The sequence below is a fragment of the Coregonus lavaretus genome (assembly GCF_964263955.1).
Source record: "Coregonus lavaretus genome assembly, contig: HAP1_SCAFFOLD_6630, whole genome shotgun sequence".
In the NCBI taxonomy this organism is placed as follows: domain Eukaryota; kingdom Metazoa; phylum Chordata; class Actinopteri; order Salmoniformes; family Salmonidae; genus Coregonus; species Coregonus lavaretus.
This window is the reverse complement of record NW_028163219.1, coordinates 10,417-27,500: the sequence shown is the minus strand read 5'-3', so window position 1 is coordinate 27,500 and position 17,084 is coordinate 10,417. Positions and strand designations below refer to the sequence as shown.

The window sequence follows — 17,084 nt, the reverse complement described above, 5'->3', positions numbered from 1 at the left end:
AGTCAGCGTTGAGTGTGATTATCTCGTCCTCAGGTTCCAGCAGCTTGCAAGCATAGGCGATGTTGATGGCTGTCTCCTGTTTGTCCCCTGTCAGAACCCAGATCTGGAGCCCTGCCTTCCGCAGCGACGCAATGGTCTCTGGGACACCATCTTGTAGACGGTCCTCTATACCAGTTGCTCCTAGAAAACCATACAAAGATCAACATAACCCTTCTAGAGGTCTTCAGTGGACATCAGTGTTGCAGGTATGCAGTACTAGTGTGATCCTCCCTGGGGCCTCAAGCAAACATAGTTATTTTGGGGGAATAGAGGTGATGAACGAGAGCTATAATAATGGTAGGCTAATTAACACATTAAAACGTAAGCCTAATGCATTTGCCGTTGGTAAGAAGATTGCATAGCAGCATGCCGCCTAATATATTTATTTCACATTTATTATATAGGCCTAAAATCAGGACTATTCAACCAGGGGTCTGCGGAGGTACTGCAGGGGGTCAGCGAAAATATATACAAAAATACAAAATAATAATAATAATAATAATAATAATAATATGCCATTTAGCAGACACTTTTATCCAAAGCGACTTACAGTCATGCGTGCATAAATTTTTTACGTATGGGTGGTCCCGGGGATCGAACCCACTACCCTGGCGTTACAAGCGCCGTGCTCTACCAGCTGAGCTACAGAGGACCACAAAAAAGTTGAAAATACTGTATATATATATTTTTTAAATGTTTATGAATATTGCTGGAAACAACAGAATAAACTACTTTGAAATGACATACCTACAGTGGAAAATAAGAGAATCTTCTTTCTAATGATGTCAACTTTATTTCTCAACTCCTAATATTGAGCAAATTACACTGATTGGAGCCAATTACACTGATTGGAGTCTCTGACACAGGGTTTGAAAAGGCACCTGCGAATAGGCTTCCAGTGTGGCAAGAAAAACTATTTCTCAAGGAAGAGTTTTGCTAGGAGTGGTCTGAGTAGTGTTATTGGTCTGTTAACCAATTTACCGGCTGGTGACAGTCCTGTGTAGATTGATTGTATTTCCAACCAGCAACTATCAGGAAATAACACTGATAAAACAGTTTCACACTTTTACAGTGTTCGTTTCATTAGCTGTTGCACAATATGATACAAAACACAGGAAAAACTGAATGTTGACTGCACTGGGCCTTTAACCAGCTAAACAGCTGCTCTTAGCAGAAATATGTGTGGAGTTAGCCTATTAGCGAGAAAGGTATGTTTGAGTTCACACTTCCTCTTTCAATTATATTGTGGGGAAGTCAAAAATAATGAAACACTCTCTACCAAATCTCCAAAATGACTAATTTGAGGTAGAAATTAGTTGGATCACTCAACAAAAAAGGCAGAGTATTTATTTTAGCTGACTTTAATCCATTGTTCAGGATGAGTACAGGTGACTGACGTTTTGACGTCAAGCTGAGGTCTTCTTCAGAGTGCCTAAACGTCAGTCACCTCTACTCATCCTGAACAACGGATTAAAGTGAGCTCAAATGAATTATTCTCAAATCAAAATCACATTTTATTGGTCACATGCGCCGAATACAACACGCCCTTAACTAACAATGCAGTTCAAGAAAGAGTTAAGAAAGTATTTACTAAAGTAAAACCAAATGTAAAAAATAAAAAAGTTACAATAAAATAACAATAACGAGGCTATATACAGGGGTCAATGTGTGGGGGTACAGGTTAGTTCAGGTAATTTGTACATGTAGGTAGGGGTAAAGTGACTATGCATAGATAATAAACAGCGAGTAGCAGCAGTGTAAAAACAAAGGGGGGGGGTATCAATGTAAATAGTCCAGGTGGCCATTTGATTAACTGTTCAGCAGTCTTATGGCTTGGGGGTAGAAGCTGTTAAGGAGCATTTTGGACCTAGACTTGGCACTCCAGTACCGCTTGCCGTGCGGTAGTAGAGAGAACAGTCTATGACTAGGGTGGCTGGAGTCTTTGACCATATTAGGGCCTTCCTCTGGAAGCTTGGCCCAGTGATGTACTGGCCTGACCAGCCTTTCAAAGCACTTCATGGCTACCGACATGAGTGCTACGGGGCGGTAGTCATTTAGTCAGGTTACCTTCGCTTTCTTGGGCACAGGGACTATGGTGGTCTGCTTGAAACATGTTGGTATTACAGACTCGGTCAGGGAGAGGTTGAAATCAACATGTTCAAATGAATAGGTTTGGTAGATAAAGAGTTCAGCTTCAGCAAACAAAGGAAAGGAGGGTCGACAAAAATCATCAGCTTAACAAGAACAACTTCCAAAAGGACTAATTCAAGGATGAAAGGAGTTGGAGAATTCAACAAAAAGGATGTACATGAATCGATTTGGTTGCTAAACAACCAATCCGTCTATAGGTGGCATGCATTTAAAAAGATTAAAACATTCTGCACACACCTCTTCAGAAATGTGATCAAATTTGCCATTGCGCTTTAGAAACTGGCATTGCCCAGTACCAACATCTCCTAATCATACAGCAAATGAGGGTGTTTTTGTTACCATAAAAGTTGAAGAGGTGTGGGCGGCAGGTAGCCTAGGGGTTAGAGCATTGGGTCCATAACAGGAAGGTTGCTGGTTGGAATATCCGAGCCAACTACGTTAAAAATCTGTCGATGTGCCCTTGAGCAAGGCACTTAATCCTAATTTCGTACAGGGGTGCCTATAACACAACACATTTCACGGCACCTATCAGCTGACAATAAAATAGTATTATTACTATTTTAAAAAAAAGAATAATAATAAAAATGAATGGAGGGCGTTTCCCAGGCAGGGTTGTAACGAACGAGCTCAGAAATATAGTATGGCTCTGATTTATCAATGAAAACATGCGTATCCATGTTTGTTGGGTGCGACAGTTTGATAAATCCCAATAATTTGTTTGCGAATGCAAAACCTAGAAACTCCCAGAATTGAGTTCCAAATTTACATATAATTATATATCATAATTGATAAATGAAGTGTTGCTATTATATTATATATTATATTATTATAACATTTAATTAATTAATTTAATTACTGTGCCATTTTTAAAAGACATGCCCCGCTCCTTCCTTGACTTGGCCAGTTGATAATCATCCCGATAATTGCCTCAACTGAACCTAAACTATACCGAAACTAATTTCACACATATAACAACAGATGAAGTAAAGTATGATGGGGGAGAAAGGGGGAGAATGGGTGAGTTGATGAGTGAGGGGGAAGTGGACAATACATCATTATGTAATCACCAACTGGGAATGAAGAACAAGGCCATTCTATTGTATGGTTCCATTCTAATTATAATCTCTAAATGATATGTACCTTACATCAGCCGTTGTACTCCACAACCCACAATGGTGCTGAAGAATGACATCACTCTACCAACGCAAGGCTAGAAAGAACGTTTCTGTCATGGACACCATACATCTGACAGTTTCCATCGACAGGACACAAGAAAGGGAGCGCACCTCAACCAAACAAAGGTCTGTCAATATTACAGAATACGTATCGCCATATATAGATTCATTTATTCAATATGCTCACTGTTTAACGAGTGTTGTTTTTCCTATGCCGGCCGCGACCGGGAGACCCATGGGGCGGCGCACAATTGGCCCAGTGTCATCCAGGGTAGGGGAGGGAATGGCCGGCAGGGATGTAGCTCAGGTAACGTTACTAGTAGCAGGGAAACATACTGTTGACCCGGCAACACAAGTAACGTTACTAGTAGCAGGGAAACATACTGTTGACCCGGCAACACAACTAACGTTACTAGTAGCAGGGAAACATACTGTTGACCCGGCAACACAAGTAACGTTACTAGTAGCAGGGAAACATACTGTTGACCCGGCAACACAAGTAACGTTACTAGTAGCAGGTCGGTGGGTTTGTGTGTGACTCAATACACTGCTTTTTATTTAAATTGAAAAATCTTTCTTTGGCACCAAATTTGAGCAAATAACCCTCCAGCTTACCTAATAGATGCAGGTTAGTCTCCAGTCTCAGAGCTGACAGACAGACAGCAGACCCCTCTCCCCCTCCCTCCAGGTTAGTCTCCAGTCTCAGAGCTGACAGACAGACAGCAGACCCCTCTCCCCCTCCCTCCAGGTTAGTCTCCAGTCTCAGAGCTGACAGACAGACAGCAGACCCCTCTCCCTCTCCCTCCAGGTTAGTCTCCAGTCTCAGAGCTGACAGACAGACAGCAGACCCCTCTCCCTCTCCCTCCAGCTTACCTAATAGATGCAGGTTAGTCTCCAGTCTCAGAGCTGACAGACAGACAGCAGACCCCTCTCCCCCTCCCTCCAGGTTAGTCTCCAGTCTCAGAGCTGACAGACAGACAGCAGACCCCTCTCCCCCTCCCTCCAGGTTAGTCTCCAGTCTCAGAGCTGACAGACAGACAGCAGACCCCTCTCCCCCTCCCTCCAGGTTAGTCTCCAGTCTCAGAGCTGACAGACAGACAGCAGACCCCTTTCCCTCTCCCTCCAGGTTAGTCTCCAGTCTCAGAGCTGACAGACAGACAGCAGACCCCTCTCCCTCTCCCTCCAGGTTAGTCTCCAGTCTCAGAGCTGACAGACAGACAGCAGACCCCTCTCCCCCTCCCTCCAGGTTAGTCTCCAGTCTCAGAGCTGACAGACAGACAGCAGACCCCTCTCCCCCTCCCTCCAGGTTAGTCTCCAGTCTCAGAGCTGACAGACAGACAGCAGACCCCTCTCCCCCTCCCTCCAGGTTAGTCTCCAGTCTCAGAGCTGACAGACAGACAGCAGACCCCTCTCCCCCTCCCTCCAGGTTAGTCTCCAGTCTCAGAGCTGACAGACAGACAGCAGACCCCTCTCCCCCTCCCTCCAGGTTAGTCTCCAGTCTCAGAGCTGACAGACAGACAGCAGACCCCTCTCCCCCTCCCTCCAGGTTAGTCTCCAGTCTCAGAGCTGACAGACAGACAGCAGACCCCTCTCCCCCTCCCTCCAGGTTAGTCTCCAGTCTCAGAGCTGACAGACAGACAGCAGACCCCTCTCCCCCTCCCTCCAGGTTAGTCTCCAGTCTCAGAGCTGACAGACAGACAGCAGACCCCTCTCCCTCTCCCTCCAGCTTACCTAATAGATGCAGGTTAGTCTCCAGTCTCAGAGCTGACAGACAGACAGCAGACCCCTCTCCCTCTCCCTCCAGCTTACCTAATAGATGCAGGTTAGTCTCCAGTCTCAGAGCTGACAGACAGACAGCAGACCCCTCTCCCCCTCCCTCCAGGTTAGTCTCCAGTCTCAGAGCTGACAGACAGACAGCAGACCCCTCTCCCCCTCCCTCCAGCTTACCTAATAGATGCAGGTTAGTCTCCAGTCTCAGAGCTGACAGACAGACAGCAGACCCCTCTCCCCCTCCCTCCAGGTTAGTCTCCAGTCTCAGAGCTGACAGACAGACAGCAGACCCCTCTCCCCCTCCCTCCAGGTCAGTCTCCAGTCTCAGAGCTGACAGACAGACAGCAGACCCCTCTCCCCCTCCCTCCAGGTTAGTCTCCAGTCTCAGAGCTGACAGACAGACAGCAGACCCCTCTCCCCCTCCCTCCAGGTTAGTCTCCAGTCTCAGAGCTGACAGACAGACAGCAGACCCCTCTCCCCCTCCCTCCAGGTTAGTCTCCAGTCTCAGAGCTGACAGACAGACAGCAGACCCCTCTCCCCCTCCCTCCAGGTTAGTCTCCAGTCTCAGAGCTGACAGACAGACAGCAGACCCCTCTCCCCCTCCCTCCAGGTTAGTCTCCAGTCTCAGAGCTGACAGACAGACAGCAGACCCCTCTCCCCCTCCCTCCAGGTTAGTCTCCAGTCTCAGAGCTGACAGACAGACAGCAGACCCCTCTCCCCCTCCCTCCAGGTTAGTCTCCAGTCTCAGAGCTGACAGACAGACAGCAGACCCCTCTCCCCCTCCCTCCAGGTTAGTCTCCAGTCTCAGAGCTGACAGACAGACAGCAGACCCCTCTCCCCCTCCCTCCAGGTTAGTCTCCAGTCTCAGAGCTGACAGACAGACAGCAGACCCCTCTCCCCCTCCCTCCAGGTTAGTCTCCAGTCTCAGAGCTGACAGACAGACAGCAGACCCCTCTCCCCCTCCCTCCAGGTCAGTCTCCAGTCTCAGAGCTGACAGACAGACAGCAGACCCCTCTCCCCCTCCCTCCAGGTTAGTCTCCAGTCTCAGAGCTGACAGACAGACAGCAGACCCCTCTCCCCCTCCCTCCAGGTTAGTCTCCAGTCTCAGAGCTGACAGACAGACAGCAGACCCCTCTCCCCCTCCCTCCAGGTTAGTCTCCAGTCTCAGAGCTGACAGACAGACAGCAGACCCCTCTCCCTCTCCCTCCAGCTTACCTAATAGATGCAGGTTAGTCTCCAGTCTCAGAGCTGACAGACAGACAGCAGACCCCTCTCCCTCTCCCTCCAGGTTAGTCTCCAGTCTCAGAGCTGACAGACAGACAGCAGACCCCTCTCCCCCTCCCTCCAGGTTAGTCTCCAGTCTCAGAGCTGACAGACAGACAGCAGACCCCTCTCCCCCTCCCTCCAGGTTAGTCTCCAGTCTCAGAGCTGACAGACAGACAGCAGACCCCTCTCCCCCTCCCTCCAGGTTAGTCTCCAGTCTCAGAGCTGACAGACAGACAGCAGACCCCTCTCCCCCTCCCTCCAGGTTAGTCTCCAGTCTCAGAGCTGACAGACAGACAGCAGACCCCTCTCCCCCTCCCTCCAGGTTAGTCTCCAGTCTCAGAGCTGACAGACAGACAGCAGACCCCTCTCCCCCTCCCTCCAGGTTAGTCTCCAGTCTCAGAGCTGACAGACAGACAGCAGACCCCTCTCCCCCTCCCTCCAGGTTAGTCTCCAGTCTCAGAGCTGACAGACAGACAGCAGACCCCTCTCCCTCTCCCTCCAGGTTAGTCTCCAGTCTCAGAGCTGACAGACAGACAGCAGACCCCTCTCCCCCTCCCTCCAGGTTAGTCTCCAGTCTCAGAGCTGACAGACAGACAGCAGACCCCTCTCCCTCTCCCTCCAGGTTAGTCTCCAGTCTCAGAGCTGACAGACAGACAGCAGACCCCTCTCCCTCTCCCTCCAGCTTACCTAATAGATGCAGGTCAGTCTCCAGTCTCAGAGCTGACTGAAACAGCAGCTCTTCTCTTCCCTGTATGGCCGTCTCTGCCTCCAGATGGTGTCGCAACCAGACAGCATACTCCTCCTTAGTGATAACCTAACACACACACACACAGACACACACACACACACACACACACACAGAGGAAGAAAATGTCCTGTATTTGATCAGGGAGTCATACTGAGACCAAGGTCCTTTATTTGATCAGGGAGTCGTACTGAGACCAAGGTGTCTTTTACAGATGAGCCCTGAATTACAGAAATTACAGAAAATACACACATCAATATAAATACAAAATGCAAGCAGAAAGAAAAACAGTCATAAAAACATTAATCAGTAATAAGGTCCTCAACCAGCTTTCTGAGGCACCAAAACATCCAATTTAAGAACATTTAGAAGATTGTTCCACAACTAAGGTGCAAGAAAACTTAAAAGCTGATTTATGTCTAAAGTTTAGTAATGATGTTGGGTACAGTGGGACTTTTTGTAAAAGGGCTTTATACTTGAAAACATAGCAACGTATTAACTTACGTGACATCAAAGATGGCAAACCAACATTCTGATAGAGAACACAGTGATGAGTACCAAACCAGTAGTTCATATAGATGATGTCACCATAGTCTAATCCTGTCACCCGTAGTAAAGCGCAGTGCGCTATGATAAACTGAACCTAACGACTTTAACGAAGTGGCAGCTGCGTTCATATAGATGATGTCACCATAGCCTCGGACCGATAGGAACGTTGACTGAATAATCTGCTTTCTACTATGTAGCGAGAGGCAGGACCTGTTTCTATAGAAGAAGCCCATTATTATTCTCAGCTTCTTAACTAACTCATCAATACGCTTTTTAAAAAGACAGTTTTTCATCTATCCAGACGCCCAGATATTTGTAAGCAGGGACACGATCAATATGGACACCATCCAAAGTACATATGCTTAAATCAGAATTATTTTTATGCGCTCTAGAGAACAACATATACTTAGTTTTACATGCATTCAGTACTAATTTCAAGTCAATAAAGTTTTTCTGTAAAACACAATGAAGCCAGACTGTAGTTCAGGCAGGTTATGTTTTTTTACAGACAAGTCTGTAGTTAATGTAAACAGTAATAAGTACAGGACCCAGAATGGAACCTTTCGCAATATCCAGGAAACCTGGTTTAACAGTCAGTAGATACACATAGAGGTCCATCGGTCAAGTCATTTTTTAACCAGTTAGTTACATGCAGCCTGGTCTAGGCCAATTGAGGAAAGCCTCTGAATTAGCAGTAATATAATATAATATGCCATTTAGCAGACGCTTTTATCCAAAGCGACTTACAGTCATGCGTGCATACATTTTTTATGTATGGGTGGTCCCGGGGATCGAACCCACTACCTTGGCGTTACAAGCGCCGTGCTCTACCAGCTGAGCTACAGAGGACCAGCAGTGAGTGATCAACAATATTGAAAGCCTTTGACAGGTCAGTGAAGAGGGCAGCACAATGTTGCCTTTTATCCACAATGTTAACAACATTTCTAACTAGGGATGCAGCAGAGATAATGCTATCACCTGGTCTAAAACCTGACTGATGTACATTTAGAATACATTCCAAAGATAAGCAAGATCTTAGCTGAGAATTAATCAAGGATTCTAATATTTTAGCTAGGGCGAGAAAGTTTAGAAATAGGGCGATAATGATTTAGGTCCCAAGGGTCACCACCTTTGTGAAGGGGGAGTACATGGTCCGCCTTCCAAACCTTGGGGATAGTACCAGATATAGTCGTATGGGTTAATGATTCAGCAATCAGGGGGGCAGAGAGCTGCAGCAAAAATGGATCAAGTATATCAGCCCAAGTGGATTTGTTTTTACGTCAATCTTAGCAATCTCTAGCACATCACAGATAGTAAATTGTTTAAATGAAAACAAATATTCACTAGAAGTTGACAGGTCGACCGTAGAGTCTGCTAGAGGCTGGCAGAGGGAAGAGCAGTCCATGGACTGACCAGGGTCAATTAAACCACCGTTTCTCTCAAGTAAAAAGCCTGCCGAGATGATAAAATAACGATTCAAAGCTTCACTTATTCCATTCTTCTCAGTTATGATGCCAGAGTCAGAACTTGCTTAGGCAGGGGAGAAGAGGAATTTGTACGCTTCAGTGCAGTTACTGTTTTCCAACATGTAGAAGGATCACCAGCAGAGATATATCTTAAAAAGTAGCTTGATTTAGCTTTTCTGAATCGAGATAGTACATCCGTTTCTCAATTGGCTGAAAGCTTGCCAGTCCACTACAGAGTCAGTTTTCCTTGCTTCAGGCCTGAATGAGCTCAATGATGGAAATAGTTTTAAAAAAATAAAAGTCCTGCAAAAGCCCTATTTGTGCTGAAGAGGTATTGTGTCTTGCTGAAGCGGTGTTACCTTGTTGGCGATGCAGAGCGTACGGAGACCGTCCGCAGCGTAGAGGTTCAGGTCGTTCTGGGTCTTGTATAGGATCTTTCTTTGGCGTCTCCCTTTGGAATCATCTGAAAAGTGAAAGAGGAACTAAATAAACCTGTGCAAGTTTGCATCAACATCGGCTCCTTCTGTTGTCTCTTGCAGGAAAGTTACTTCTCACACACCAAACATTTAGGAAACTTCTAAAGTGATATTCAGTAACAGATTCTTCTATAACGTCTTGCACTTCTCACACATCACCACAACCAGCCCACGTGCTGAGTTGTCACCGGCTGCTTCTGACTCAGCTCTTAAGAGTCTGGTTTCAACAGACCATTAATCTAGCTGTAATTACAGTCATTACCTCCCTATTCAATCAAACCCGGCACCCAGAAGTTTCAGTGGTATGACAACATTCTTCTTGTCCATTTGGTCATAGCTTTACTAGAGTGAACCTACTGCCGACCGAGGCTGGTCCCAGATCTGTTTGTGCTGTCTTCAGCGTTTTCCTGAAGTACATGGAGTAGCCAGCCAGATAGAAAAGTAGCCAGCCAGGGAGTTCTGGGATGTGGGGGTCCGGGGGGGGACATGCCCCTGAAATAGTTTTGGCAGAACAAGCTCTATTGTGTTGCCCTCTGGTACATGTCTTGATTCCATCTGAAATACACAGCTAAATGATTGAATACTTTAACGACTTTACCAGATCAGTTTAACGACTTTCCCAGATCAGTTTAATGACTTTACCAGATCACTTTAACGACTTTACCAGATCAGTTTAACGACTTTACCAGATCACTTTAACGACTTTACCAGATCACTTTAACGACTTTACCAGATCAGTTTAACGACTTTCCCAGATCAGTAAAATGAGTTGTGGGATAGAGTAGAAAGACATGACTTTACTATTTAAATAACTGAATATGTATGAGTTCAGTTTGTTGTTGTTTTGGATATCGTCTAGGACTTTATGATCAGGACTATTAAGTAAAATAACCTTAAATCTTTTTTAACGTTTAACCTGTCTTCTCTTGAGAATAAATTCATATTTACAGTTTTACTGCAAGAAATGAATTGCAATCAATATCTTTAATAATACCATACAAGTATCATGACATTAGCCCTGGGAGCCATTTAGTTCCACGTCAGCTAGAGAGAGAGACAGCCAGCCAGCCAGCCAGCCAGCCAGCCAGCCAGCCAGCCAGCCAGCCAGCCAGCCAGACACAGCCAGCCAGCCAGCCAGCCAGCCAGACTGCCAGCCAGACTGCCAGCCAGACTGCCAGACAGACGTACCCCACCTTCACAAGGCAGGCTGGTGGGAGAGGGAGAAACACTTAGGGTAAATCAGTGCTTGAAATGGGTGCCAGTACCCATTTTAATTTTACAGTACCGTGTTGGGCCCTGCTGGTGTGCAGGAATGGTATTGGTGGACGGTGAATACAATCTTACCATCTAACCAAGACCTCCTCGTCAATCTCCTAACTCACCTGACCAGACAAGGTTACAAGTAGACATCTCCTAACTCACCTGGCCAGACAAGGTTACAAGTAGACATCCCCTAACTGGCCAGACAAGGTTACAGTAGACATCCCTAATCACCCTGGCCAACAAGGTTAAAAAGTAGAGTACCTCTAACCACCTGACCAGACAGGTTACAAGTAGACATCCTAACTTGTAACCTTGTCTGGCCAGGTGAGTTAGGGATTCTACTTGTAACCTTGTCTGAACCATGGCCAGCTGAGGTTAGGGGATGTCTACCTAACTCAGCTGGCCATGGTTCAGACAAGGTTACAAGTAGACATCCCCTAACTCACCTGGCCAGACAAGGTTACAAGTAGACATCCCCTAACTCACCTGGCCATGGTTCAGACAAGGTAACACAACGTTTTAAACATCCAGGGTTATCAAGATGTGACAACGCCGTTGTTTTTCACAGAAACTACCTATAATTGAAAGTAATGAATCAGTAGTAGAGATTGACTGGTGCTACTGTAGTGAGAATCTATTCCATTTGTCCAGGTGTGAGAAGACCGAGCCAGCCTCTGTCCCCACGTGGAGATTATATCTATCACTCTGGACCACAGACAAGACTCAATCCTACTGCAGAATGAAGTCTACTGACAGTAAAGAAGGCCGACCACACAGATTACACATCTCAGTACTACAGATAGGCTAACACACAGTAGACTGTAGGTTACACACCACCCAGACAGACACACATAGATACAACCCTCAGCACAACTGCATGAGTTGGTTAACATCAACAGAATCCCTAAATACGTCACCACCACCTGCAAGTCAACATCCTTACAGAATTATCACTATGACAACATTAAATCACCATCAAGAGGTAACCCAACCTACAATCTCACAACCCTGCTCAAGTATCATATTGACCACTCCTTTCCCCATCTCGGTCCCAGAGTCGTTTGTGCATGTATGACAATGACCATTGAAGTTGGTTACAGAGCACAAACAGACCTGGGACCAGACTACCCTTCCCCTGCCACACAAACAGACCACTACCCCAACCACCCTTTAATCTCCTCCTCCTCGTACAGTGCCTTCAGAAAGTTTTCACACCCCTTGACTTATTCCACATTTTGTTGTGTTACAGCCTGAATTTAAAATTGACATTTGTTGTCACTGGCCTACACACAATACCCCATAATGTCAAAGTGGAATTATGTTTTTTTAATTACTTTTTTAAAACAAATTAATTAAACATTAAAAGCTGAAATGTCTTGAGTCAATAAGTATTCAACCCCTTTGTTATGGCAAGCCTAAATAAGTTCAGGAGTAAAAATGTGCTTAACAAGTCACATAATAAGTTGCATGGACTCACTCTGTGTGTAATAATAGTGTTTAATTAACATAATTATTGAATGACTAAATCATCTCTGTGCCCCACACATACAATTATCTGTAATGTCCCTCAGCCGAGCAGTACATTTCAAACACAGATTCAACCACAAAGACCAGGGAGGTTTTCCAATGCTTCTAAGATACAGGCCTCCTTCCTAACTCAGTTGCCGGAGAGGAAGGAAACCGCTCAGGAATTTCACCATGAGGCCAATGGTGACTTTAAAACAGTTGCACAGTTTAATGGCTGTGATAGGAGAAAACTGAGGATGGATCAACAACATTGTAGTTACTCCACAATACTAACCTAAATGACAGAGTGAAAAGAAAGAAGCCTGTACAGAATAAAAATATTCCAAAACATGCATCCTGTTTGCAACAAGGCACTAAAGTAATACTGCAAAAAATGTGGCAAAGCAATTAACTTTTTGTCCTGAATAGAAAGTGTTATGTTTGGGGCAAATCCAATATAACATCACTGAGTACCACTCTCCATATCTTCAAGCATAGTGGTGGCAGCATCAAGTTATGGTAAGGTAGGTAGCCTTGGCTTGTACAAGTCGGAACGGCTCATAGGGCAGGAGCGTGGGGCAGCTTGATGTACAAGTACACCCCCTGGAAGGACGCTAGTCTATCGCAGGGCCTTAACCCACATCTATCTCCTTAATGCTGAGTTCCTCGGCACTCGGCCAGGGATCATGTTATGGGTATGCTGGGGAGTTCTTCAGGATAATAAAGAAACGGAATGGAGCTAAACTCAGGCAAAATCCTAGAGGAAACGCTGGTTCAGTCTGCTTTCCACCAGACACTGGGAGATGAATTCACCTTTCAGCAGGACAATAACCTAAAACACAAGGCCAAATCTGCACTGGATTTGCATACCAAGAAGACGGTGAATATTCCTGAGCGGCCGAGTTACAGTTTTGACTTAAATCTACAGCAAGACTTGAAAATTGTTCAAATGTTGCACAATCCAGGTTTGGAAAGCTCTTAGAGACTTACTCAGAAAGACTCTCAGCTGTAATAACTGCCAAAGGTGCTTCTACAAAGTATTGACTCAGAGGTGTGAATACTTATGTAAATTAGATGCATTTCATTTTCAATAAATATGCAAATATTTCTAAAAACATGTTTTAACTTTGTCATTATGAGGTATTGTGTGTAGATGGGTGAGAAATTGTTTTCAATTCAGGCTGTAAAACAAAATGTGGAATAAGTTTGAATACTTTCTGAAGACAGTGTACAGGGAGGAGGAGATTAAAAGGTTGGTTAACTCTGGAATACTTTCTGAAGACAGTGTACAGGGAGGAGGAGATTAAAAGGTTGGTTAACTCTGGAATACTTTCTGAAGACAGTGTACAGGGAGGAGGAGATTAAAAGGTTGGTTAACTCTGGAATACTTTCTGAAGACAGTGTACAGGGAGGAGGAGATTAAAAGGTTGGTTAACTCTGGAATACTTTCTGAAGACAGTGTACAGGGAGGAGGAGATTAAAAGGTTGGTTAACTCTGGAATACTTTCTGAAGACACTGTAGGTCAGATTATACCTAATAACTCCAGGCATCATATTGACGAGTCCTCTACCTCCCCTCCCCTGGCCTGCTGTGAGGCCCTCCTACCTGTAGGTGGCAGTGTGATGAGGTCCATGATGACAGAGTCAGCTCCTTTAGTATAGACGGTGATCTGGTCTGTTAGAGGGTGTCTCACCACCACAGACATCCTCTTCCTGGTGGAGTCAAACCCCAGAGTGTGGAGCAGCTCAAAGCTCAACTTCCCCAGGTGAGGTAGCTCCACCGTCACCTGATCAGGTAGCCGGCCAACCAGACAACACTTATAGGCCCGCGCCGCATACACCAGGGCAGCCTCGTCAGGTGACTCTGCCTCGTAGCGCAGCTCGCCTTCCTCCAGGGCCCCAGGCTTTCCCTCGGTAGTGTGAGGAGGGACAGAGGAGAAGGCATGCTCCAAACCCCCCGGACCTCCAGGGTGATGCTCCTCGTCTAATTTAGTCAGGGTGCTCTCAGCGGAGGGGGAGGAGAGGACACTGGAGCATTCGCGGTGGGAGGAGCGGTTGAGGCTGGAAGAGCTGCTGCTGTTGGAGTTGGAGGTGAGACGGCTGGGGGTGAAGCGCTTGATGAAGTCCTCGATAGTCTTCACTGGGGACTTGAGCCCAAACCTCATCCGTACCTGAGAGAGAGAGAGAGAGTGAGACAGAGGGTTAGAAACATTAGCTCAAATCTCATCCACACCTGAGAGAGAGACAGTGAGACAGAGGGTTAGAAACATTAGCTCAAATCTCATCCACACCTGAGAGAGAGAGAGACAGTGAGACAGAGGGTTAGAAACTTACCTGAGAGAGAGGGATAGAGAGAGAGGGTGTGAGACAGAGAGACAGGGAGTTAGAAATATCAGCTCATCATCTGCACCTGAGGCAGAGAGAGAGGGATAGAGAGAGAGACATGAGACAGAGAGACAGAGAGAGGGAGACATGTGAGACAGAAAGAGGGAGACATGTGAGACAGAGGGAGACGTGAGACAGAGGGACAGAGAGAGGGAGACATGTGAGACAGAGGGACAGAGAGAGGGAGACATGTGAGACAGAGGGAGACGTGAGACAGAGGACAGAGAGAGGGAGACATGTGAGACAGAGGGACAGAGAGAGGGAGACGTGAGACAGAGGGACAGAGAGAGGGAGACATGTGAGACAGAGGGACAGAGAGAGGGAGACATGTGAGACAGAGGGACAGAGAGAGGGAGACGTGAGACAGAGGGACAGAGAGACAGAGGGACAGAGAGAAGGAGCAATGTGAGACAGAAAGAGGGAGACATGTGAGACAGAGGGACAGAGAGAGGGAGACGTGAGACAGAGGGACAGAGAGAGGGAGACATGTGAGACAGAGGGACAGAGAGAGGGAGACATGTGAGACAGAGGGACAGAGAGAGGGAGACGTGAGACAGAGGGACAGAGAGACAGAGGGACAGAGAGAAGGAGCAATGTGAGACAGAAAGAGGGAGACATGTGAGACAGAGGGACAGAGAGAGGGAGACATGAGACTGAGACAGAGAGACATGTGAGGCTTCTCTCTGAAACCACACATCCATCTGAAGGTGACGCTTGAAGCAATAGAGGAAATCAACAAGATCCACAAGTATTCTTTCACAATAGCTGGCAGCGGATATTTTTTGCCTGATGCAGGACTCTAGTGCAATAGGGGAGAGCGTAAACATTCATTTCCAAAAGGATGATCTACTAGCTCGGCTAGGTGTGATGATCTACTAGCTCGGCTAGGTGTGATGATCTACTAGCTCGGCTAGGTGTGATGATCTACTAGCTCGGCTAGGTGTGATGATCTACTAGCTCGGCTAGGTGTGATGATCTACTAGCTGGGCTAGGTGTGAAGAATCCCCCAGTTTGTACCACAGTTTAGACTACTGATAGATGCTGCGGTCAGTCAGAGTTGAGTCCTATTGTAAAGTGTAGCCTAATGGCCAAAAAAGGGCAAACTTGTGGTCCTCTGTAGGTCAGCTGGTAGAGCACGGCGCTTGTAACGCCAGGGTAGTGGGTTCGATCCCCGGGACCACCCATACACAAAAATGTATGCACACATGACTGTAAGTCGCTTTGGATAAAAGCGTCTGCTAAATGGCATGTTATGTTATGTTATTGCAATGTATTCGATGCTTAAGTACTCTAAAGTTTTACATTTCTAACTCAAAATCACAGACCATATTTGTCATAACGAAAAATGCATCAACCCCTACAAATATATAAACGTATTATAATCCATATAATAATTCAAATGAAATTAGCTGTAGTGAGATGTACTAATGTGTCAACATTTTTAAATAACACATACGGAATCATGTAGGGGGGGGGGGGGTATACAGAAGATAGCCCTATTTGGTAAAAGACCAAGTCCATATTATGGCAAAAACAGCTCAAATAAGCAAAGAGAAATGACAAGCCATCATTACTTTAAATCAAATCAAATTTCATTTGTCACCTGCGCCGAATACAACAGGTGTAGACCTTACAGTGAAATGCTTACTTACAAGCCCTTAACCAACAATGCAGTTTTAAGAAAGAATACCCCCCCACCAAAAAAGAAAAAGAAAAACAATATAAATAATACGAAATAAAAGTATCAAAATGTTTAAGAGCAGCAGTAAGAACAACAATATACAGGCTATATACCGGGAGGTACCGGTACCGGGTCAATATACAGGCTATATACCGGGAGGTACCGGTACCGGGTCAATATACAGGCTATATACCGGGAGGTACCGGTACCGGGTCAATATACAGGCTATATACCGGGAGGTACCGGGTCAATATACAGGCTATATACCGGGAGGTGGAGGTACCGGGTCAATATACAGGCTATATACCGGGAGGTACCGGTACCGGGTCAATATAAAGGCTATATACAGGGGGTACCGGTACCGGGTCAATATACAGGCTATATACCGGGAGGTACCGGTACCGGGTCAATATACAGGCTATATACAGGGGGTACCGGTACCGGGTCAATATACAGGCTATATACCGGGAGGTACCGGTACCGGGTCAATATACAGGCTATATACCGGGAGGTACCGGGTCAATATACAGGCTATATACAGGGAGGTACCGGGTCAATATACAGGCTATATACCGGGAGGTACCGGGTCAATATACAGGCTATATACCGGGA

The 17,084-nt window shown here is 46.0% G+C and overlaps 1 protein-coding gene across 1 annotated transcript in view; it reads right to left on the bottom strand.

The window, feature by feature from the left end:
• Nucleotides 1-14,571, bottom strand: part of LOC311118385 (phospholipid-transporting ATPase VA-like) — a gene marked incomplete at both ends in the record, with an annotated part of 17,184 nt that extends 2,613 nt beyond the window's left edge. The window contains 4 exons of the mRNA XM_084193186.1: nucleotides 1-180; nucleotides 7,089-7,215; nucleotides 9,521-9,624; nucleotides 14,013-14,571. The exon at nucleotides 1-180 is cut by the window's left edge and continues 5 nt beyond it. Coding sequence (XP_084049312.1) covers nucleotides 1-180; nucleotides 7,089-7,215; nucleotides 9,521-9,624; nucleotides 14,013-14,571 — 970 coding nt within the window. The remainder of the gene's footprint in view (nucleotides 181-7,088; nucleotides 7,216-9,520; nucleotides 9,625-14,012) is intronic.
• Nucleotides 14,572-17,084: the final 2,513 nt, after the last annotated feature.